General features: G+C 38.5%; 1 protein-coding gene across 1 annotated transcript in view; it reads left to right on the plus strand.

Annotated features, from left to right (window-relative positions):
* HSD17B4 (hydroxysteroid 17-beta dehydrogenase 4) overlaps window positions 1–23,873 on the plus strand; it is a 79,424-nt gene that overhangs the window by 39,824 nt on the left and 15,727 nt on the right. Inside the window, exons 12-20 of the mRNA XM_048503681.1 lie at window positions 5,240–5,346; window positions 6,018–6,254; window positions 7,071–7,122; window positions 7,414–7,485; window positions 9,167–9,270; window positions 10,266–10,331; window positions 20,455–20,524; window positions 21,530–21,636; window positions 22,208–22,294. Of these exons, the coding sequence (XP_048359638.1) occupies window positions 5,240–5,346; window positions 6,018–6,254; window positions 7,071–7,122; window positions 7,414–7,485; window positions 9,167–9,270; window positions 10,266–10,331; window positions 20,455–20,524; window positions 21,530–21,636; window positions 22,208–22,294 (902 nt within the window). The remainder of the gene's footprint in view (window positions 1–5,239; window positions 5,347–6,017; window positions 6,255–7,070; window positions 7,123–7,413; window positions 7,486–9,166; window positions 9,271–10,265; window positions 10,332–20,454; window positions 20,525–21,529; window positions 21,637–22,207; window positions 22,295–23,873) is intronic.

Here is a 23,873-nt window from a genome sequence, read left to right on the forward strand (position 1 = left end):
TACCTTTTGACGATGGTAGTAGTGTGAAGGAGTTTAGAAGTTTAGGATGAGCAGGGAAGCATGCCTGCTTCTCTCCATCCCCTAAAACACTGCATACTGTTTTCTGTTACAATCTGCTATATCCAATATAATAATCAGGTTACGTGAAACATTAATTTTAGAAACTGGAATGGACAGGATCACTCATTTTTGTACCCCACACCCCCCCAGCCTGCTATGCTGATTTGTAGTTAGAGCTGTAAATCACTGGCCTGTATGAAGGAGCAAATGTTACCCATTTCTGTGGGCTTGTATGTACTGGATATTCAGATACGATGTTAATTAGTGCATAATAAGATTTACAAAAAGTATGATGTACAAAAATATGATATTGATTAGCCTATAATTGGATTAGCAAAAAATACGATGTACACAAATGTCAAATTGTATAAATATGTTTTGTGTGACCATAAGTGTGTATATAATAATAAATATTAATTTATTAAAATAGCCAATTAGAAAAATCTTATAAATAGATAATATCTCAATATCAAATTGTATCAGATTGGAAAAAATATATAGAATGTAACTATCAATATAACATATGAAAATTCGGTATAAAATATCTCCTATTTTTAATATCAACTTTTAATGCTCTTATCATACATTGTTGGTACATTGAACATATATACAAGAAATAATTAACACTGGTCATTCAACGCTGATGGTATATATTGATGGCCCGATTTGGTATATATTGATGGCCCAATTATTTATTTATTTATTTATTTATTTATTTATTTATTTATTTATTTATTTATTTATTAGATTTTTATACCGCCCTATCCCCGAGGGGCTCTGGGCGGTGTACAACAATAAACATAATATAACATAAAATGGCTAAATCTTAAAAAGCAGCGATGAATACAATAAAAATACTAGCATAATTATAAATATATATAATATATAATAAATGGCGTCCAGCAGCTCCATATTCAAAATCCTCTCCCCAAAAGGGAGGAATGGCAGGTCCCAGAGGGCCATGAGGTAGAGGGCCATGAAAGGGGGGGGAGGGGAAGGGGGCACCATCAGCGGCCGGTTCCTCCAAAGGCCCGGCGGAACAGCTCCGTCTTACAGGCCCTGCGGAACTCACCAAGGTCCCGCAGGGCCCGGACAGTTGGAGGAAGAGCGTTCCACCAGGCCGGGGCCAGAGTTGTGAAGGCCCTGGCCCGTGTGGAGGCCAGCCGCATCACCGAGGGGCCAGGGACCACTAGTAGGTTGGCCTCAACTGATCGAAGAGGCCGTACAGGGACAATTCATGTAAATTCTGTCATGTGGCCTAATGTATGTTTTTACTTATTTATTTATATTTGTGATTCATTTATGTCTATATTTTATTTATTTATTTATTTATTATTTAAACTTCTATACCGCCCAATCCCCTAGGGGCTCTGGGCGGTGTACAACATAAGACATAATTATAAATAAATTACTAAAACCTTTAAAACAGCGAATAACAGTAATAGAGGCGTCCGCCACCCCACTTTTAAAATTCTCCCCAGGGGAGAGGGAGGGCAGAATCCCATTAGATGGTGGATCAAGATGACAAAACCAACTGGGGGGGTATAGATATAGGATTGTGAAAAATGAGTACACCTTTATTACGGTGGATTTGATAATGCTTGATTATGCATGTTAAAATATGTTTAAATATGGTTATGGCACAAAAATATAGATAACTGATACCCGTGCAGCATTGATGTGCGACTGTATATTTCATTGCTCCACTATACTAGTTCAAGAATTGAACAGGATTGCTTTTGGAACATAAGGCCTTGGATTTGGATCAGGGTGTCTTTGTTTAATCTATTAACCATGGGAATTAGCAGGAGACACAGGGAAAATGCTGTGGAAACCTGTCAGACTAATTCATTTAATTTTACAGTATAACAATATTAAAGCTTCCCTTGATAAGATAGCCCCTTTCCTCAGTGCCTCAAGGCACTGAACTGTTAAGTAAGGAAACCTAATTAGAGTACTCACATTAAAAATGAAAACTATGTTCCTTTATATCTGTAAGTTCAAGCTATCCCAAAGGTTTCATTAAAAACTATTACCAGCATTAATGTAAGTAATTTAATGCTTTGAAAAGCTATTATATACTAAACCATCATATATAATTACAAAAAACACCAATTAGTGTAAGCATTTACCTATCATTTGCAGGAATACCCTAGAATTAGAACTGTAAAATGAGAGTCATAATGCTGTGTGGATATTTATCCTCTTAGAGTGTGATTCAATTTTTTTTAATTTGCCCCAGATTAAAAAGCAGTGAAAGCTAAACTATGTCATTTTGAGAACTGATTTCTCCCTGTAAAATGTTACTGTAATGGAGCTTAAGTCTTGGTACTGGAAGGACATAATTAGAGATTTTGTGTGGAATAACATTTTTGTCCAAGAAGTATTAGTTACTGTTAGCTAACTGATACTTAACACCAGCTGTTTATATTTGGAATTTGGAAACCAGTGTGGCATCTTAAAGTCTAATAAATTTATTGTGACATAAGATGATAGGCTGTGTACTTTAGCAGCTAACACATTGAGAAATGCATGGTCAGATCCACACTTGGCTTTGAAGTTCTCTATATTGGGCTCTCTGGTAGCCTAGCCTATTTGGTTGGGTTGTGTTAAGCTAGAAGGCCTTTTTGAGCTCTCCTTAAGAAGGGGATACAAATGTAACATAACTATTTTTTTATTTTTGATGGGGAAACATTTTGTGTAGAAGGGACTCTCCAGATATACCTATAGAGTTCTTTAATTCAGTACTGAATCAGTTTTAAGGTTTTGGTGTTGACTTATGGAGCCCTAAATGGTCTGGGACCAGCGTAACTGTGGGACCATCTCTCCTGGTATGTTACCCAGCTTAACAGTGTATGAATTTATTTTCATAGAGCAATGGGGAATTACTCGGCTTGACAATGCAAGAGGTAGGCTGAGAGGGAATCTTTTTAGACAACTATACCAGAAACAGCTTGAAACATATCCGCAGAGAATTCACAAAACACCAAATTGCAGTTTAAATATTTTTATATAAGTTTTGGTTGCAAATAGTCACACAGTGAGATGTTAAGGCACATACACACAGTTCCTAAGTATATAAACAGGGAGGAAAAAGATAGGTTGGATGATAGAATGGGAGTTGGGGAAGCAGGGGACTTATATGTTACCTAAAATCTGCAGAGAAGTTCCAGAAGGAGGCAAGGATCTCTATGCCAGCATAGAAACCCAAGTGAAGGACGATATCATGTCTCACACCAACGTGACCAAGAGAGGTTCAGGCTAGTATTGAGCAATGAGCTTAAGGTGAGCAGGACTTTTATAGGGTGGATCGCTAGTTTGGCAGGAAAAGAGACCCTTTGCATTAGGTTTCATTTCTTGCATCTGTGTTGGGTTGCAGGGCTGCGCTAATTAACAGCTCTATCTATTGTTCTAAGGACCGGGGGTTGGTAGCCAATTGGTCCTAGATTATATCAGTGATACCTTGAATGGTTTATGCAGAGGTGCTTCCTAAAGTCTCTGCGTTAAGTATTCAAATTTGGCTGAGGCTTGAGTGAATCAGGAAGGGATCTTGTTGTTAGGGAGATCGTATCTGAGAGGTGGGGGAAATGCAGGGAAGAGGCAGTTGTTTGGAGAAATGTTTTCTCAAGAGCGCAGTATCAGGGAGTTTTCCAGGATCCATTGTATCAGAACAGCTTAGCAAGGTGTGGTGTTCAGGAGTTCTACAGATTCCATTAACGGAGTACTCTGGCAGGGTGGGATAGTCAAAGATTCATGTCCTTGTTATGAGGCGTCCAGATTATATTACTGGAGTCACTCATAGATCTAATCTCTGCAAACAGATTGTTTTGCCTTAGGCTTGCTTTCAGTTTGGACACTCTGCTATGGAACATGGAAACTGGCATTTTGTAGCACACAGTGTAAGGAATAATATGAAAATCCAAAATTTCATAAGGCAGGGTATACAGGGCAGGGTTACAGGTGTGTCCCTCAAAAGTTGCTATGTTCAGCGAATGGAAATCTACTGGAGTTCCTGGTTCCTGGCCCTTATTTTAGAATGCTCCGCTTAGTGCTCTTAGTGGGTCTTAGTGCTCACCTAGTTCTGTTAGGCAGGCACTGGGATCCCAGAGGAGCATTCTGAAATGACGATGGTCCAGCATGTGGCAAATGAGGTTGCAATTCTACCTAGATCTTTTGGTGGAAAAGAGTATACATAATGAAAGGCTTGATGAAAAAGGGGAGAGCAAATGCTAAAACTCTCCCATAAATTCCCCCCTCCCAGCAATGGCATCCTGACACTAATGTAACATGCTTTACATGGGACTGCCTTTGAAGACATCTCAGAAGTTACATTTGGTACAAAATGCAGCAGTGAAACTTGTCTGGAATCCTTCACTTGGAACACATAATGCCAGTTCTGCATCAATGGCACTAGTCCCCTGACCACTTCTGTCCCAATTCAAAATACTTGTTACCTTTTGAGCACTTCACAGTGGGACCCTTTGTAACTCTTAAGGAGTCTCTTCCTCAATATTCACATGCGCAAATGTCACTTCGACTATCCATTTGACAACAGTTGGGCCACAGGCATTCTCAGAAATAGATCAGTTTCTCTGGAATGACTTACCAGAGTAGGTATAGCAAGAATCTTCACTTGCCATCTTCAAAGAGGTATAAGACTGTTTTGTTCCAGAGGGAAGCGGGTGGTATATAAGCTGGTTTTGGCTGCATGTATTAGTTTATGCCACTGCAAATTTTGCTGTTCCTTTAACTGACTTGAGTTTTACTGACCTAAGGCAAAGCGTATTTAAAAAAAATTAAGTAAACGGTTCAGTGGGAAACCCAATCCGGGCTGGGGCAATTCCCATCTGAAGCTGGCACACCCCTGTGCTGGCATGAATGTCCACCCAACTGGTTCAAAGGGCAAATGTGCTGGTGGAGAGTTTGGGGTGGGTGAGTGTTGTTTGTTTTAACTTTCTCAGGTTTCCCACACCATGGGAAAGCCCTTTGGAGGGGGCCAGAGCAGCACTTGCTCAGGATTGGGCTGTAAGACTTCTCAACCAAAGTGATATCACTAGCATATTCTTATTGGGATTTTTAAAATTGTTCTGGTGGTGCTGGATTGTTATGTTTTTCCTGAGAATGTCAATATTCCCAGCAAATAATGATAACTTTTAACTGTGCTTATCTGTATTTCCAGAATCAGTTGCCATACTGCATAATGTATTGAGTCAAATAGATTCTCAGGATGTCTCATTGAACCCCACCAGCCACACTGGATCAGCAGTCTCTTCAGGCTTGGACTCTGTAAGTAAAAAAACCTTTCTATTTAGGCTATTGCTGAAATCTGGAAATTAACTGGTTTGGATAAACACTTTAATTATTACATTTTAGATTTATTTGATTTCTAAACTGATCTCCCTGTCAGATGGGTAAAATTCACATGTTGAGATTTAAATCTTACTGAAACTTTCAGTAGAAGTTACTTTTTATTCCAGTCCAAGTCTATTGAACTCTATGTATAGGACTTAATGAGTTGTTATCCTGGTGTTGTACATGCTCTGTTGCAGCCTTACACATAAAGTCCCCCAAATGTTATTAATATTTCTAATTGATCAAGTCTCTTATTCTGAAGCTTTCTTATCTGGTCACTTGAAGATGTTCCTTGTTGGTTTAAGGCAAGTTTTAGAACTCAGAAGGGCTGCAAAATCTAGGTTAGGTTTTTGAAGTAGAGGGTCAAGTTTAGGGGTGGGAGAGACTTTAGTGTAGTGTAATGCCACAGAGTCTACCCTCCAAAGCAGCCATGTTCTCTAGGGGAACTGATCTTTGTAGTCTGGAGAACAGAGATAATTCCAGGAGATCTCCAGGCCCCATCTGGAGTCTGGCAACCGTAGTTGTCATTAGCATAATGTTATATGACTTTTTAGGATGTAGAAGGCAAATATTTAATTCAATAATCCTGCATTTAATCTCCACAGGCAAAATTTGTTGGTCAGAAGTTGCCAACTATTGAATACAGTTACACTCATTTGCAGCCAATTTTGTACGCACTTGGTGTGGGTATGTCCACAAAAGATCCAGACCACCTGAAATTCCTGTTCGAAGGAAGTGAAGGGTTTTGTTGTCTTCCTACATTTGGTGTTATACCAGCTCAGGCCTCTATGCTTGATGGGGGATTATCTAGTATCCCAGGACTCAATATTGATTTTACAAAGGTAAACACCAGAGTTGATTTCATGTTTGAAACTAGATAATGGGATGCTACTTCTCTGTACATATTTACTAGTTGGAAGAGTTTGTTAAACTCTTTTAGCACTGGGCTTATCTTGACTGCAGAACTTGATTCAACATAATTACTAATATGAGATGGTAACATCATTAAGGAGTTTTTCACTTAGAATTACTTCCTGACAGTTGCTGCTGATTATTGAGCTTTCTGAATGTTGATTGCATTGTTCTGCTGCCAAGGAACAAATAGATTTGATATACTGAAATACAAATAAGGGGTTGTGATTTCTGCTACAAGTTTAGCTAAAGTGAAAGAGGGAGTAAATTAAGTCAACTATTACTCTTTACATTTTTGTATGTGAGGGGGAGTTTTGTGCACATAAGAGTAATGCAGATATGCAAGACCATAATCTGTCGATAACTGTAACACCCCAGCAACATCCCTTTCTTCTCAATAGTCAGGAACAGTGATATCATTTTGAGGGAGGGAAATCTGACTTTCTTCTGTGCTTTGCCTCATTGCCAGAGGAAGTGATATTGTGTTTACCAATGAGCTATGTTTCTACAAACACTAGCATCCAAAGCTGGGTTTTCTTGTTGTTAATATAGCTTCTTATAATGTACTGAAATAAATTATTTTTTTGTTGACATGGCTAATGCAGTTAAAATATATTCCATTAAGGAATCTCTTTTTAATGGAACATTTTATTTCAATGGAACATTTTATTCTCTTAAAATATTTCACTCCAGAACTGGGCAATAATAATAATAATTTCTGTTAAATGGTTCTAATGTTTCTGTAGGTGTTACATGGAGAGCAATATTTGGAATTGTATAAACCGCTGCCAACATCAGGTAAGTATTCTGCAGAACTATTTTTTAAAAAAATTACATTCCCCTAAATACAAAAGAGGTCTCCCTTTTATCATTTGAATCTATTTAATATTTTTAAACGATTTTGTACCAGTTCTAGGTATTTGGATACTCTTAACTAAAATTAAAGCAACTCAATGCATTTGAGTGTGTTAAGTTTGTATTACATATCTTAACAAGGTGGCTATTGATTTTGCTGTGTAGGTTAACTAAATAGGTTTCTTTTGCATGCTTGCTGGTATAATGTGTATTTTATTTCATTTTCAATATTAGGAAAACTAGTTTCAGAATCCACCATTGCCGACATTCTTGACAAAGGCTCAGGAGCTGTTATACTTTTGGATGGTAACATTTTTGCTTTCATCTATGGGCAAATAATCATAAGAGAGTGATTTGCTGTTCCAGTTATGTTGTAGCACTATTAGAGCAGTTGACATGTTTATCAGAGTTGGCCAAAAATGTGGGACGTTCCAAGGGGACAATGTGCAAACTCTGACTTTTGCCCACTGAAGTTGAATGCCATGCTTTACCCTAGGCTCTCATGACTCTCAAAAGGCAGCTGCAGGGATGATGACTGAACTTAAAACTATCACAAGAAACTTGATATCTGATGAAGGGTTTAAATAAAGGCTTTTCTTCACAGCCTAACCCACTATTCTGGCTGTAAAGAAAAACAGTCTATTCCTTGATTCCATGCTTTCTTTTCTAGATCTGACCAGTTAATGATAAGTTCAGTCTTGTGCTTGTACATCTATGGCCCTTCCTGGAATATCTACGTATTTGAAGTTTAGGAACTCTTTGTGTAGACACTTATAAGATTTTATGTAGATACATATTTCATGAAGATATATTTTACATTTCTATAGAATTTTTTTGAATTCACAAAACAAAATGGATAGGATATGGCCAGCAGAACCATGCCTGAAAGATGTTTGCCTCTAGGTGGGAATGGAAGATTCCTGTAGTGCCTGTAAACAGCAAGAATGCTATAGACCTTCATCATTTATCAACTTGAAGGCAGAGTAGCCTACACTGCACAAGTTGTCTTGTAGCCATTTTGATCTCCCATTCTGCCTCTGGAGGCAGCAGATCTCCCTTTCCACATGTGTTCCTGTGTTTGCAGAGTTCACTGTTAGTGATAATCCAAGGAACAGACAAAGATCAAGAACTGCTTAGGTCTGTGTTTATTTTCAGAAATTAACTCTTATAATTTTGAAGGGAAGTTGTGTGACTATATTCATAATGATCGCTCATCAGGAGGGCAGAATTAATTATGACTTTCTGACCTTTATCTGATGTGGCATGGTTCAGGTGTCGTATGTTGCTTCCTTTCATGTGGCTGGAATTGATTAATGCACTTAAGTAGAAGTCATAGTTGAAGTAAATCTGATCAAGGAAAACTGGTTTTTAATCCCCTCCAAAGAAAGAGTGCAAACCATGATTTTTGTTTAGCTTGAAATCCTAGTTTGGAGGGGATGTAATGCCAAACTGAGTTTTTCATTGAGGATGAAATCATTTACAGCTTCCAGCTGGGGAAGGGAAAGAGTTACAAGCACCAAACACAGCACCATGATTTCAGCATATGTCTCAAAGAAGCTTTAGTTGCCATCTGTCTTCAAAGAAACGCTGTCCCTTTTTCTACCTTATGGTGTTTTCTGGCAGTTCATGTCTGCCATATTAAGTTTGAGTTGATGCCAGACTAGGAAATGAAAATAAGACTGTCCTTGTGATATTAATTGTCACAAGTTCACAAAAATAAAATTTATGTTCATTTGTAAAGGTACAATATTAATACTATTTTGTTTGGTATTTGTATATGTGCCTTCAGAGATTTTTACTAGCTTGCTACCATTTGTGCACAAAATAAATATTGTACATTTTTTAGACAGAAACTAGTTTTAGAAGTATCTTAGAAAGCATTGTGTGCCATTCTCCGCCTCTTCCCCGCTGAAAGGAGTACTTAATCCTTGACTAAAATTGCCTCTTTCTGTCTGTCTCTCCCCCCCCCCCCGCCAATTCTGCATAGTTTACACATACTGTGGAAAAGATCTTTTGTGCTATAATCAGTTCTCTGTCTTTGTTGTTGGAGCGGGAGGTTTTGGTGGAAAACGATCATCAGAGAAAGCCAAGGTAAACCTTTTTGTTAGGAATGCAGGTATGTCAATTCAGAAGTACTGTTTTGCTGTGAATTGTTTTGCACTGCCTGTGGAAAGCTTCTTATACTAAACTGCAAAACATGCCATAATTTCTCAAGTATGTTGGAAGTCTCTCAGAGAAAGCTCAGCTTTTCTCCACCGAATGGTCTTTTCTGGCTTTTAACAGAAGTCATGAGAAGCTCCTCCGCTCTCAGCCACCCTGAGTCCTTCGAGAGAGTGGGTGGGGTATACATCTAATAAATAAGTATCCATTCCCAGTTTCCCCAAACATTGGTCTTGCAAAGTGGTGGCAGAGGAAAGAGGGACAAAATCTGGAAGAGGCAGCAGTGAAGGCTTCATGTGTAAGCCTATGACTGTTGAATGTGCTAAGATTAAGCTAGGAAACTACATTCTTCATTTTTCTTAGCATTTACTCTGTGTGAGTATCTAGATCTTAAAAGCTGGGCATCTTCTATTACTGCCAGCCTCTCCAGCTGCCAGTGTCCTCTCTAGTGGGCTGATAGTGACTGTGACCACCCTGTCATCCCACTCACAAGGAGGCCATCCAAATAAATCCACATATTCAGGAGTCAGAGACTTCAAGAAAACTACCATAGATGTCAGGTTACAAAGCATAGATGTCAGGTTACAAAGCCACATCTGGCTTGTGGCCTCTTCATTGAAAATTCACACAAGTGTCAACCAGAATGTGAAAATTGCTTTTTTAATCTTTCTGTTTGAATGCTTCTCCTAATAGTTGGTTGAAACGCCGCTGGTCCCTGCATAGGCTGCGTCATGGCCTCAGAGCAGCATAATGTGCAAATTAGAAGTCAGTGTGTTGTACTGAGAATGTTCTTCCTATGTCAGTGTTAATTTGGTTTTAAATAATGACCTTTGTTAAAACTGAATTTTTTTGTGTAATATATTTAGTTTTACTAAAGAATGAATATGCTTATTTATTTATTTATTCATTTATTTATTTTCTTCTAGGTTCCAATAAGCCCACCCAAAAGATCACCAGATGCTGTACTCACTGATGTCACAACAGTAGATCAGGTACTTTTTAGTTTTGTAAAGGTTTTTTGTTGTTGTTCATTTGTTTGGAAAAAATACTCCAGGTTGTGCTCCTTTTTATACATTTTTTTCATGAGTCTGTTGGAAAATCAATATGTATTTGTGTGTATTTACAGCTTCTATTTAACACAGCTAAACAGTGCCATTATACTGTACTTATTGGTAGTGGATAGAATAACCTGGATCTATTATTACTATTTAGTATAGCTTTATCCCTTGCTTTTCTTCCCAAAACAGCTTACAGAAAATATGCTTTTACAAGCATACATAAAACACAGTTTAAACAACAAATAAAGCAGACAAGACCATGTTCTGTAAGCCATGCACAAAGAGCCAAAGGCCAAGATCCCCGTAATACTCTTGCCTTTTAGCTTATGTCCCTGCTCAAATCCAGACTTTCAATACCTGCAGGAGAAATGAGAAACAGACTCTTCGAGAGCCAGCGTGGTATAGTAGTTAAGAGCAGGTACTTCAGTCAAAGCTTTACTCATAACCTGATTTTTAATCTTGATGGAAGTTGATTTCAGGTCGCCAGCTCAGGGTTGACTCAGCTTTCCATCCTTCTGAGATCAGTAAAATGAGTACCCAGCTAACTGGGGAAGGCAATGGCAAACCGCCCCATAAATGAAGTATGCCTAGTAAATGTGATGTGACATTATCCTGTGGGTCAGTGATGAGTCAGTGCTTACACAAGGGGCTAACTTTACCTTTATGGTTCCTCTGATCTTTTGTTTTGTTTTTCTGTAATAAACTGATATGGCTGCCCCTCTTCTTTAAACAAACAATTCAGATCCACCTTAGTCCTTATAGAAGAAATGTGGGTGTAGAATGCCTTAAATAGGTATATGTACATGTAGTAAATTTTTGCTTCTTGACGGCTGCAATTATTTGTGCAGGTGTCTCTTGGGGTAGCTTATCTGAAAGAACAACATTATTTTAGTAGACATAAAATAAAGTGCTATTAAGTGACTGGTGTCTAAATTGCCCCTTGGTGATTGTCAGAAAACATAGGCTCTAAGGGAGAAGACGTTCTGCTGTTGTTTTTGATCTTTGTTCTTTCTCAAGACCCGCAATAGATAAAGCAGTAAGATTTGTATTTATAATTTATAAGTGGAAACTGTTGAGATTGATAATCTGTCTCTGATAAAGTATTAAAAATATACAATCTGTGTAACAAAAATGACTGTTTGTGCCACAAGAGAACTAGAGATAGTGTTTGACGTACTGTGGAGAAGACCCAAGTTCAAGTGCTTTCTCAGGCACAAAACACTCTTGGTGACCTCAGACAGGACCTTGGGCTATCTCTCAGTGTAACATACCATGCAAGTTCTTTTGAATATTGAGGGTAATATCATGTACAACCCCCTGGAGTTCCATGAAGCAAGAGGACTAAAAAGGTATCAGTAGTAAATTTTCATCTCTGCTGGATAGTTTGGAATTGTGTACAATACAGTTATTCTAATCCATAGAGGTTTTCTGCCATCTGAAAACTCTCTTGATATTTTCTGTGCTTCACTTGCCTAGAGAGAGCACCTGTTTTGTTGGAATTAGGACTAATAAAATTGGATTAATTTTCTTCTATTCATAAATATCTTCATAATCTTAAAAATTGAGAAAGGAATATGTTCAGTTACAAAGGAACAAGGACACACACTCCTCTGTTCCTATTACTACTTAATAAAGTGAGCAGTGCTTACTGTGATTGCTTCTGCAAAGCTCAGAATAAAATGGTGATGCTAACAAAAGATCAGAATGAGTCCAAAAACATTTAAATTGTTTGTGGAGAGTTGAATTAATCAATATCAGCCACCCAGGGGATATTCTGCATAGCTATATGGCTTTAGAGTATCATCTCATTACTCCCTCCTCTCAATTATGGAATGGATGTTTTAAATCAATGAACTGAGAATTATCCCACCAAAGAATTAATCAAGCTATTGAAATATACATTCTCTGACACATGTCTGATTGATTTCTTACTTTTAACCCTTCCCCCTAAGCCCATATTAAGAAACATCTTTCATCCAAGAACAACAGAAAAAAAACTGTTGAGTGCTGAGTTACAGTAAAAGGAAAATGATCACACACAACCATTTGACACCCTCTTAAATGCAAAAATAAATGTTAACTCGTAATAAGTGGCTATTATATTTTCCTGTTTCTCCCAAGTATGTGGATTGATTTTTTAAAAAATGAACTTCAGCTGTCGACTTTTTTCTCAGAACTTGCAGTGTTAGGGTGGATATAACAGATAGTGATACATTTAGATTTTCATGAGAATTACTTTCAACTGTGGTTTGCATTTTATAGTTTTGTTCCTTTGCATCCCATTTCTCATTATTTCCTATTTTGTCAATACTGCGATCTTATTTGTGAATTCTCCAACCAAATATGTGCCTCTATTCTTGGTACTTTGTGTGATCTTTCCACAAATTAGTTATGTACAATGAAAGCAATAAAAAGCTTTGAAAATCACTATAAAACAGCTGGCAAGAATTTGTTATATAAAGCAAAAAAGTACCAAGTAAAAGCAATTCATATTTTGTGAATTAGAATAAAATTTAAAAACAACAGACAGGCTATATTAACGGTGTGGCTGAGTCAACTGTACAATCCAGGCAGGAAAGCATAATGTGCCAGCAGACTTCTGTAATGGAGGGGTCACTAAAGCTGTGTTGCTCCTTTGAGTATTTGCTTTGTTGATTTTGACATTTGGAGGCACACAGTGAATACTCCGCTATTGGGCGAGTTAATATGTGAAAAAGTAGACCCTAAGCAAGGCATCCTGTGTAGTATAATTATCAGATCCTGTTAAAAAAAAAATTGGCCATTGAACTGTAAATACTTTCTAAATACTCTTCAAAGGCACTTTACAGTAGTCAAACAGTGTTGTTATTTAAATCAGTAGTGTCAAGATCATTACTTCTTTGAAACCCATGCAATTGGCGTATCAGCCAGTTACAAAGGTGCTAGACACCATTTGAATCTTATGGATAATATGAAAAGGAGAAAGAAAATGTGGTAGATCAGTGCACTGAAACCCTGCTCCAAATTTCCATATGATCTTTTCTCCCACTAATTTCCTGTAGGTATAGAAAAGCATGGGAAACAAAATAGACCCCTTGTTGCTGAGAAAAACCCCTTCAGTTACACCTTGTAGACTTGTTGGATATTACTGGAAACAGTGCATTGCTCCCAATCAACCAAAGTGTCCCAAAGACACTAACAGCAGAACAAAAGTTCCCTTCCCAATCATTCAGAGCCTCCCGCTTCCCTTGCAAAATTATCTTTCAAGATTGTGAACTAATGTTACTCCATAAGGGACAGGGTACTATACTTTCTCCTGTGTGTAAGCAGACTTTCATCATCCAAATAGGAGGGAATAACTGAGCAAACATTTCTTGAACTTCTAAAATTTTCCTGTTATTGTGGAAAAGTTATAAATCTGTTGCAGTATTCATTTTGTTTTACTAGCACTTTCAGTAGTTATCCATAAGTAAATTCTCTTTCTCAGTTGAATGCTTCAGGCATGCTTTTATCTTCCTTTTCCTCCCTATGCTACCTCAAATAGCCTTCCAGGGGGTTTTAGAGTTATACAAGAGGACTGGCCTTAATTCACTGCACTGTTGTTTGTTAATCTAACAGATAATCTTACTGGGATTAATCTCAAAGAAGGCAGTGCTAATTCCATTTTGGACACTTTCAGGAGTGTCCTTGAGTCAACGTATAGATTGCAAGATGATGGCAAAATGCTGCTAACTCTCCAGGGAACCATATGGCCCCTGTTCTCTTCCCTTACATGGAAACAGCTGAGTTTATTCTTAAACAGAACACACAATTTTTCCTTCATAAGAACACTTGACCCAGCTTTTTTGCTTCTTTCTGTAGTATGATCACTGCCTTTTTGTTTTAAAAACAAATTTCAATTTATTAATCTTAAAATGCTTCCACTGTGCCTTTCTCTCGCCCAGCAGGACCAAAGTCATACCCAGCATTGCAACACTGTAGAAACAACAGGAAGATCCCAGTCCTTCATCGAGGACTTCCTCCAGCTTTTTATAGTCACACTAAAAGAGGAGCCATTTTTCATGAATTTAGGGCTAAATTTGATGCGATCTATGACTACTGTGGATGGAGACCCACAGCAAGCACACCACTCTGACACTAGTTAAGCCTGAGAAGGTCAGGAGATTGAAACTTCTCCTGCTGCTGCATTCCAAAGATGAGCTGGGCCACAGGAAGCTAGGGAATAATTGTTCCTCAGTGTCATATCTGTGTGCAAAATGGATCAAAGACCCCAGCCCAACTCTTGGCAGACATAATGTCTAGCTTGGTCTTTAATTTCTGTCTGTCTGCTTGTCTGTCTCATAATAAAATGTTTGCTATATACAGCAAGAGCCACTTGAAATTTAGGGAACTCTGAAACTGGATAAACCTGCACATTTTCAGGCAGTGATGGTTCAGAGTATAATGAAAGTCAGTTTTAAACCTTTTCATTTGTGTTCCAAGTACTTTCAATTCTCTTATTTGTAGCTGTGCTATTGCACAGTTGCTCATTGTCTTGGATATAAGTCCCACTGAATACAGTAAAATATGGAACCTAGTAAAGGTACTTGCAGTATAAGCTTCTCTACCAGACCTCAGTTACAAACTTGCTTGTAAGCAACTGTTCTGACTCTTCATTCTGCCCAGCTGTGACACACAGGCTTATAGGACCAGTAGCCTACATTATACGGTAACTGTAAAGATAATTGAAAGATAATATGTAAAACTTCCGAAAGATCTGTTTTTGTTGTCAATGAATCCATAAACGTGGTTTAGCTGTTATTATTGTCATGGGTGGAACTCCTGTTCTTGTTGTACACCAAAGCTGTTAAGACAAGTTAAAGAATCATTTGAATCTATATGAAATCTAACTGTGGGGTTTTTAAAGGAGCTGAGGGAAGCCCGACTTCCTTTCCTGCTTTGTGAGTACTTAATTCCATCTAAAGAATCAGATGAAATAGTAGGTGGAGTTTGAGGGCTTAGATGGCAGAAACTGCTCAGCTATTAATTTGTTGGATGGCTTTGAGCAAGTCACTTGCTCAGTCCATCACACCTCAGTCTGTTTGTTCGGGGATTTTTTTTGCATGTGGAAATGCAGTGATCTCCTTAGATACCTTGGAGTGCAAAATGTATCTAAAAGATAAAGCTGTAAGAAGTATGTGTGGGTATGGGTGTGAAATTTTGATAATACAAATACATGTTGATGTTTATTTAGAAATAGTTGTGCGACCTCTCCAGGGAACCTGCCCAAGGCTGCTTATAAAATAATATGTAATAAGCCACTAAACATTAAATAAACCTAGCCAGAGAATAAAGACCTAAATCACTCAACAGCTAAATGCAAATTGAATAGTTTGCAGAATAAAAGCACACTATAAAAATGGTGTCTAAAAATGAATTCCTTAATTACAAGTCTGGATAAACACAAACATTTTGATGTATTGTTGAAGGCTTTCATGGCCAGAATCAATAGGGTATTGTGGGTTTTCCAGGTTATATGGCCGTGTTCCAGTAGCATTTTCTCCGGATGTTTCGCTTGCATCTGTGGCTGGCATCTTCAGAGGATCTGAAAATGCCAGCCACAGATGCAGGCGAAACATCAGGAGAAAATGCTACTGGAACACGGCCATACAACCCAGAAAACCCACAACACCCTAAAAACATTTTGGCCACATACTGCAAAAAACATAGTGAAGGCACCAAGGAAGCTTTAAGGGGAAAAGTGCACCCCAGGTAAAACACCACTGGGTTGGAAAAAAACAAACTATGTCTGATTGATACATACAGGTAACAGCAGGTGCATAGAGAGTAGGGCTTGAGAGGATGATCTCAACTGTGGTGGGGCTGGACAGTATAAGAGAAGGCAGCCTTCCCCCAAGACCCCAAGCCATTGGGGTGTTAAAGTTAAGAACCAGCCCTTTAAATTATGCCCCGAAAGAAGTAGGCAAACAGTGCAAAATCTTTCAGTCCCAGCAAGATAGGATCATTTTATCCAGCCTCTGACAGTAGCCTGACTCCTGCATTGTGGACTAACTGACATTTCTGGACAGTTTTCAAAAGTGTCCCCAAGTGGAGTGATCTAACCTGGATGTAGTCAGAGCCAAGTAATGCAATTAGCTGCCTTTAGGCATAGAAAAGATAGAGTGCAAAAACAGAACTGTAAAACAAAATCAAATGGAAACCATCCAAAGAACATTAGGATAAAAATTAGGGTTTTCCCCCCAGAAAATCACCCAACATGCTTCATGTGTGCTGCATCTCCCCCATAATTTTTCTTTGCCAGAAAATATTTATTTTATAGACAAATAAATATGGTTAAATGGCATTACTACTGAATTCCATTACATGAATTTTTCCTTATGCAAATGTTAACATTTCAGAGTTTTAATAATAAATGATAGAAAGTATGTGACATGCATATTTTTGTGGATGCTGTAATGTTAATTTTTTTATATTTAAAGCAGCGAAAGAGTAAATAATTTCCCAACATGGAGATCCAACACAAGATTTGTAAAGATTTTAACAAAACTTATGACTTTAAATACTGTTTTACCACTCCCATGCTTTAAAGTATCATAAATCAAAAGTATTTCTAATAAATGCATGGCCCAGGAGTAAGGGGAGAGGCAAAGAGGCCTCCCCCTGTTGTGGCTCCGTGGTGCCCTGGTGGGTAGGGCTGTGCATTCCAGCTGGTGCAAACTTGGGCAGGGACAGTCCTAACCTCTCTTCTGGCTGTTCTCTGTCAGCTTTACCCACCCACCCACTTTCCCTATTTTTAATGCTGTTTTATTCAGAGCTTGTTTCTTCTCATCTTGACGGGTTGCGCATGGAGATGGATCCATTTTCAGGAGGGGCCTGCATGCCAGTTCTCTCTGTTATGTGTCTTGTGGGTGGGTCAAACTTCAGAACTTCATGTCCACTTGGGGGCTGCTTGTTGCTTGTACCTCCATGCTGCAAGGGAGTTGACATCTTGAGGCCTGCGGTCAGATGGCCACCACTGTTGTGTTGCTCCTGTTTTTTTCCCCAGCACTTGGGCCTGAGGGAAGGATACCACTGGGGCTGGGGCGGAGAGCAGGGGGAGGCAGCAAGGATGCTGCTGACAGCAAGAGTACTGATCCATGGTCGGATCTGTCCCCTATTCTGTGCCTCTGCTTCCTTAGCCAGCTTTCCAATAAACAGGCTGTGGCAAAATTATTTCACAAGAAGACTTGTCTTGTGTCACCATTGTGGGCCCTCGGCCTCCTTCTCCACTCCTTAGGCTGCAACTAGTTTACAAAATCCTTCAGGAAACCAAATAAAATTTAAGGAGTAGGTAGGCATGTCATTCAAGAGGCATAATCTTCCTATAACTTCATGTTCAATAAATTCTAATTATTGAAAGCTTGTTTTGTTTAATGTGCCTGTTACTTCATTTTATATTCCTTTGTGATTTCTCCCATAAACCCCAAGTTACATATAAACACTTGCTTAGTTCTTGATGGTTACCCTTTATCAATATCATCATCTTTGAGAGCAGCAGTTTCTAGCACCAGTAGAAACCACGATAGAGTGCCTCAGGTGGGATTTGGCTGCGTAATTGTGCATTTCCATAATCTAATTTAGAATACTTTGAACAGTATCTTAGCCAACATTTTAAATGCGTGCTTAGCATGAAACAATGATAGTTAATCTTTCCCAAGTTGCTCATTTGTTTTTGTTTATTGCCTCTCCAATTGGAGATAAAGTGCTTATTGTGATGGCTGGGGTTCAAATGCTTACTTTGGCAGAACACACTGGGCAAAGAATGAACCACTTAGTATTTATTGGTGTGGAAATGGCAAGTACAAGCATCCCTCAGGCTTCTACTTCTCTAATAATGTATTATATGAATCCCTGACACACAGCTCTTCTCCTCAGTCTGAGTTGTGTCACTGAAGAGTTCATTGCTATATGAAATCTTACCCGAAGAGTGAAACCAGCTCTTTTGTCTTCTCTGTGAAACTTTCTAGATCAGTGGGAGCAGCTTAACTTGCAAGTTATTTCTGTGCTCTTTTGATGTGGTTCAGAAATTTTCCTCCCTGCCTTTCAACACAAGTATCAGGCTTGGTTGCTATTCTATACACTTAGCAAAATGAAGAGGTAGGCTGTGGGTAGAATCTTGGGCTACATCACATCAATTTTCCCTTTGGAAGTAGTGGTTATATTTGAAAGTCTCGCCCTCACCACACATGCTGCAAAATATTCCCTAATAAGCTAGGAAGAAAGATGTAGTGCACCATTCTCTGTCTTGGGTTCAATTGCCTACATGCCAAAAGATTTGTATCTGGGACATTTATTCAAAGAAACACTTGCCAACTGAAGTGGCACAGTCCAGAATTCTGTTCTCCCATTCTCCCAAATCACTCTACATAATGTATAGAACATCTCTCATCTATAGAACACTGTGCATTCTTCTTTGATTCTTCTGTTGTTCATTAATCCTGCTATTCCCTTCACCGCCTTTAAATGTGACATCTCAAGTGGCTACAAATATACATTCCTCGGCCAGGTGTCTTATTTGTTTTGTTCTTGTAAAGTGTATCAATGATGCTGTATCAAGGATACATATATCAGTGAAGCATTTATTTGGTTTCTAGACTGCCCTTCCCCATACAGCTTCAACATAGCTTACAACAATCCATATAAACATTAAAACCGGCAGTAATAAATCCCAATATCATCTCAGCACCATTCAAACCGACTCTTAACCCCTCACAAACCAGACATTCATATAATTTAATGGAGCGGGTGAGGAGGGAAAAGAAAATGAAAGGGAAGGAGATGGGGATGGGATGGGATGGGATGGGAAAGAAAGAAAGAAAGGGGGGGAGAAAAGGGGAGAGGGAGGCCAGCTGGTTGAGAACTGTCACAACCCTGCAAAACTTCAATGAGCCCTGCAGGGCCCAGGTCTCACTCAAAAGAGCATTCCACCAGACTGGGGCCAGAGCTGAAAAGTTGATACTTTCTGAAAGAAGGGCTCATTGGGGAACACATGGGAATAAGTAGTCCCACAGATACAAAGATCCCAGACACTCTAGGGCTTTGAATACCTTAAATCTGATCTGGTACTCCACTCAGAGCCAGTTCAGTTGGTAGAACACTGGATATTACTGGAAGGGACAGCAGGAGCAGCTGATCTGCCGAACTTGCAACCTACGCATAGCTGTTGCCCACAATCCAGATAATCTCTCCAATCCTTGAGGAGGTGATTGTGACACTGAAAGCAATAAGTAATTAAGTAACTCACAGTTAGGTCATTTACAATGTGAGATAGTCCATGTAACTGACTCCTGCTAACAGCCTAATCATTGCATGATAAATCAGTTGAAGCTCCCAAAAGGACCACGTATAGCATGTTACAATTCTTTCTTGCATAGTACTTGAAACCAGTGTTACCTCTGTGAATTGCAGAGGAGTTTGCATGGTTGAAAAAATTAGGGTAGTAACAAAGATAAAAAGCACCATTTTGTTATCTCAGTAAATAATTATGATGAAAAGTTGGCTTGAAGTTTTTGTGGAGCTTTACCAGCAATTTGGTTCTCCGTTGCTATTATTAAGATCCAGTTTTTGCAGAACTGCCAAAAAAAATGCCCTATCAAAGAGTTTTTCCTTTATGATGTTTTTCCTAGTGGGCTGAATTTTTCCTTTAGTATCTTAATTCTTAAATTGACTCATGTTCCGATGTAATTCTTGGCATGTTTTGTAGAAATCATCTTATTACTTGTTCCACTTTGCTGAAGCTTACATTGCAGCATGCATATGCAAAGACCTCACCATAGGGCATAACTGTTGTTTTCCTTTTTTCTCTTTCTATTTGAATAAACACGTGCCACACCAGAGTAGTGTGGGTAAACAAAAGCCTGTCCACAGCTTCTTATCTTCATTGAGCTTGCCTCCCTTGTCAAGGACAGTGGCTGAATTTGACCCCTTATGTTTTAGTTAGCGCAAAACCTGTGTGATTTGTGACACAGTTTATGGCAATAATTAATATCATAAAACTGTAGGGTTATTCTAATCTCTGCTAACTTTTCTTGCTGCACAGGCTGCTTTATATCGGCTTAGTGGGGACTGGAATCCTTTACACATTGACCCTGGTTTTGCTGCTCTTGGAGGTAAGCTTTAAAGTACCCTCTTCTGCTGGATTTCATGAAAAAAAGTGAAAAAGATGTAATTGTTTTACAGTGTTTCAGAACTGAGGGCTGAAAGAAAAGTAAAAATAAATTCCCAAAACCTTTAAGAGTTAGGCTTGTAACTTTTTAAGAAGAGCTGGTAATCCCATAAATCTGCAATACTTTTCAGTATATTTCATTGTACTTCTTTAAGAATCTTGTCATGTGTGCTGCTATTCAGCGAGATTCCTAAGACCTACTTTTAGATTTTTCTAAGGTAGTAGGTATGATCAGTGGAACCATTTTTTTTAAAAAAGTTCAACAGTGGACCATATCATAAACTATTTTCACAAGTTCTTCCAGTTTCAAATGTGATTTTCAATGGCATGGGGTCTTGCTGTTCCAGAAATGGAAGCTGAAATTTTTCTTAGACTTGCTAAATTAGATATGTGGATCTTTTTGGAATTGCGTCCTTTGAATCAATAGAAAAAGTGGACCATTTCTTGCTCTGTCTGGGAAAACTGCTACAGTGTCGTAGATGATTTTGGAGAAAGTTAAATGCCCAGCGAAGTGTTTGGTGACATTAGATGTGTGTTTTTGGATTTTTTAAATCAAAATACTTTTAATATAGTGGTTATAGAAGGAACTACCAACTATTTTGGTGCCAATCCAAAACTGAAGACTATTGGCACTATAATCATATTTCTTACTTCAGCGATTCTGGATCCACCATTGTAACTGATTATCTAAACATCAATTATGTGATGTATCCTTTATCCACATTTACTGTTTGATCCCCACATAGTTGTTGCCTGTTGCTTTCCTGTAATAAAGAGTTCTTTCATTTGCCTAGTTTTGATTATTCTGGTACTTCTGATGACCACTGGATAAATATTTGTGTCTGTGTGTGTGAACAAAAACATATGATGCTGTCTGTGTTTATATTTGTGTATAATATAAACATATTGAACAAGAAACGGATCTAATATGCTTGTGTTCTTTTAATAGGATTTCAGAAGCCCATATTACATGGACTTTGTTCTTTTGGATTTGCTGCCAGGCATGTTTTGAAGCATTTTGCAAATAATGATGCAACCAGGTTCAAGGCAATTAAGGTCTGTATTTTTTCACAGGAATTTCTTTTTTTGTTTTTAGACTGCTGATGACTTCTCATTCACAGTATCTGAGATATGTAGGTGTAAAACAAGGCATTGTGACAAATTTCGTTGGCGTCAGCTTGACTCTGCATATAATTCTTCTTCTTTGTTGTTAACGAACATTTAAAAAATCTCCCAAACAGGCCAAATCTGTTATATTTTTCTTTCACCTTTATTTCTGCAATGTGCATGATGCATTGTTTCTTGCATAAAAATACATGTATTTATGAGAGCCTGGAGCTTGATCTGAAGGTCATTTTCACTGACTGAAAAGCATTTATGTCAGTTGAAAGGAGGATGGCAGTTTTTTCTAAGTTCCCTGTCCCTCTGCAGACCCCAGAGTGCTCCAGTACTGTTCATGAGGGTTCTCTGTTCTTCAGGAGTAGGATGTTGGGGGCTTAGTGGGCTGCAGCAGAAGTCTGAAAAATTCTATTTAATCAGCAAAGCTCAACTGACAATACTTCGACTGCAATATACTTGTGTTTTATTGCAAAATAAAATAAATGCTTCTAATCTTTCCTTTTGATAGATTCGTTTTGCAAAACCAGTCTTTCCTGGACAAACTCTGCAAACAGAGATGTGGAAGGAAGGAAACAGAATTCATATTCAAACCAAGGTTAGAGCATGAAGTTCAGAATTGTGATGGCTTGAATAGAACAGCCTGCAAAGAATAACATAGGCAGATTCTGCTTGGGCCCAAGGAGCGACGGAACACCAGTGTACATAACACCGGTACAGCCCCGAGGCTCTTCGCACGCATGTGTGTGAGCTACTGCAGCCTGCAGCGGTGCCTCTGCATGAGGTGCACTGCTTTTTTTTAAACCTACCTCCTCTTCCTACGTAGCTCTGTCGGGACGAAGGGACACACCCCTGTAGCCCTGGCAACACTCTGGAGTGGGAGGATAGGAGGAGTTTCCCCTAATCTCGATGGAGCTATGTAGGAAGAGCAGGTAGGGTTTTGTTTTTAAAAAAGCAGCACACCAAAAATGGCACCTTCCACCTGGTGCTGTTCTTTCTGCTGTTTTCCAAAAGACTTGCTCATTTAGCGAGTCAAGTAAACACCAGCTGGGGAAGGAAAGAGTGGCACTGCCTTGATTTGGAGGCAGCAGCCATGGGAAGCCCCCCCCCCCCCCCCGCCACAAACCGCTGTTTTTACCAGGCTGATGCTGGTGATTTCGGCTCATGCAGAATCCGCCATAATTGTGCATGTGTGCTGTAATTTTATCACTCTATGCTAATTGTATGGTGCTTTCATTGTGAGAGGCACTTGATAGAAAACAAGGAGAGAGAGTGTTTCCCTAAGGAGTTTACACTCTAAAATATGGCATAAGAGAGACAAACCAGAAGGGTAGTGGAAACTGGGATAAACAGGAGTAAAATGTGCATTATTTTCAATTACAGGAAGTTAGGGTTTGTTTCAGTAAAGAGTGAAAAGTAAGTCGTCTGCTAGAAGCAGAAGGCCAGTTTTGAGAAATTTTAAGGATGAGTGTTTGATTATATCATTCAGGTGTTTTGAATGGCTGTTCAAGGCACAGGGGATCATAAATGCCACTGATTTCTTTGGAGATTAAGCATATGCAGTTCTTCATATCTCATATTTTTATTTAATAGGTTTAAAGAGGTATAGCTATTGCCATAAGAACCACACTCACTCACTTGTATTCTGCCACATTTTAAAATTCAAGTAGACTTTGGATTCATTAGGTTTAGGAGTCAGTGTAGATGGAATAGTAGAAATAGTGATGTATTACGGATATCCAGGAGCATTTAAGAGTATAGCACCCCTCACAGTATTTGGAATATGGTTTCTTTTCTCCAGATAGGTTATCCAATCCTGCAAGTTCTCATTAACCAAACATTGAAATAGTCTGACTGTTCAAAATCTTAGCTTTCATGAAAGTCCTGAAACACTTTCCTTTTTGAAAGGCACGTTCTGTCTTTGTTGGTTTCTTTAAAATGCATTTAAATAGTGTTTTTTGATACTGCCCCTGGCTTTGAGTCCCTTGGTATCTTTTAAAAATGTGAATCTAAGATCTCAATTTTCTTCACTTCTTTTCTTTTTCCATAATGTTTTATGAAAAGTCTATAACAAGCAAGCAAACTCAGAAGAGGACTATTGCTCAATAGTTTGGTAAAATAATTTTTAAAAGAACATTTTCTCTATTTAAAAGACAGAATTCAATGAAATAGCTAAA

Source organism: Sphaerodactylus townsendi, linkage group LG07, assembly GCF_021028975.2.
Source record: "Sphaerodactylus townsendi isolate TG3544 linkage group LG07, MPM_Stown_v2.3, whole genome shotgun sequence".
NCBI lineage: Eukaryota > Metazoa > Chordata > Lepidosauria > Squamata > Sphaerodactylidae > Sphaerodactylus > Sphaerodactylus townsendi.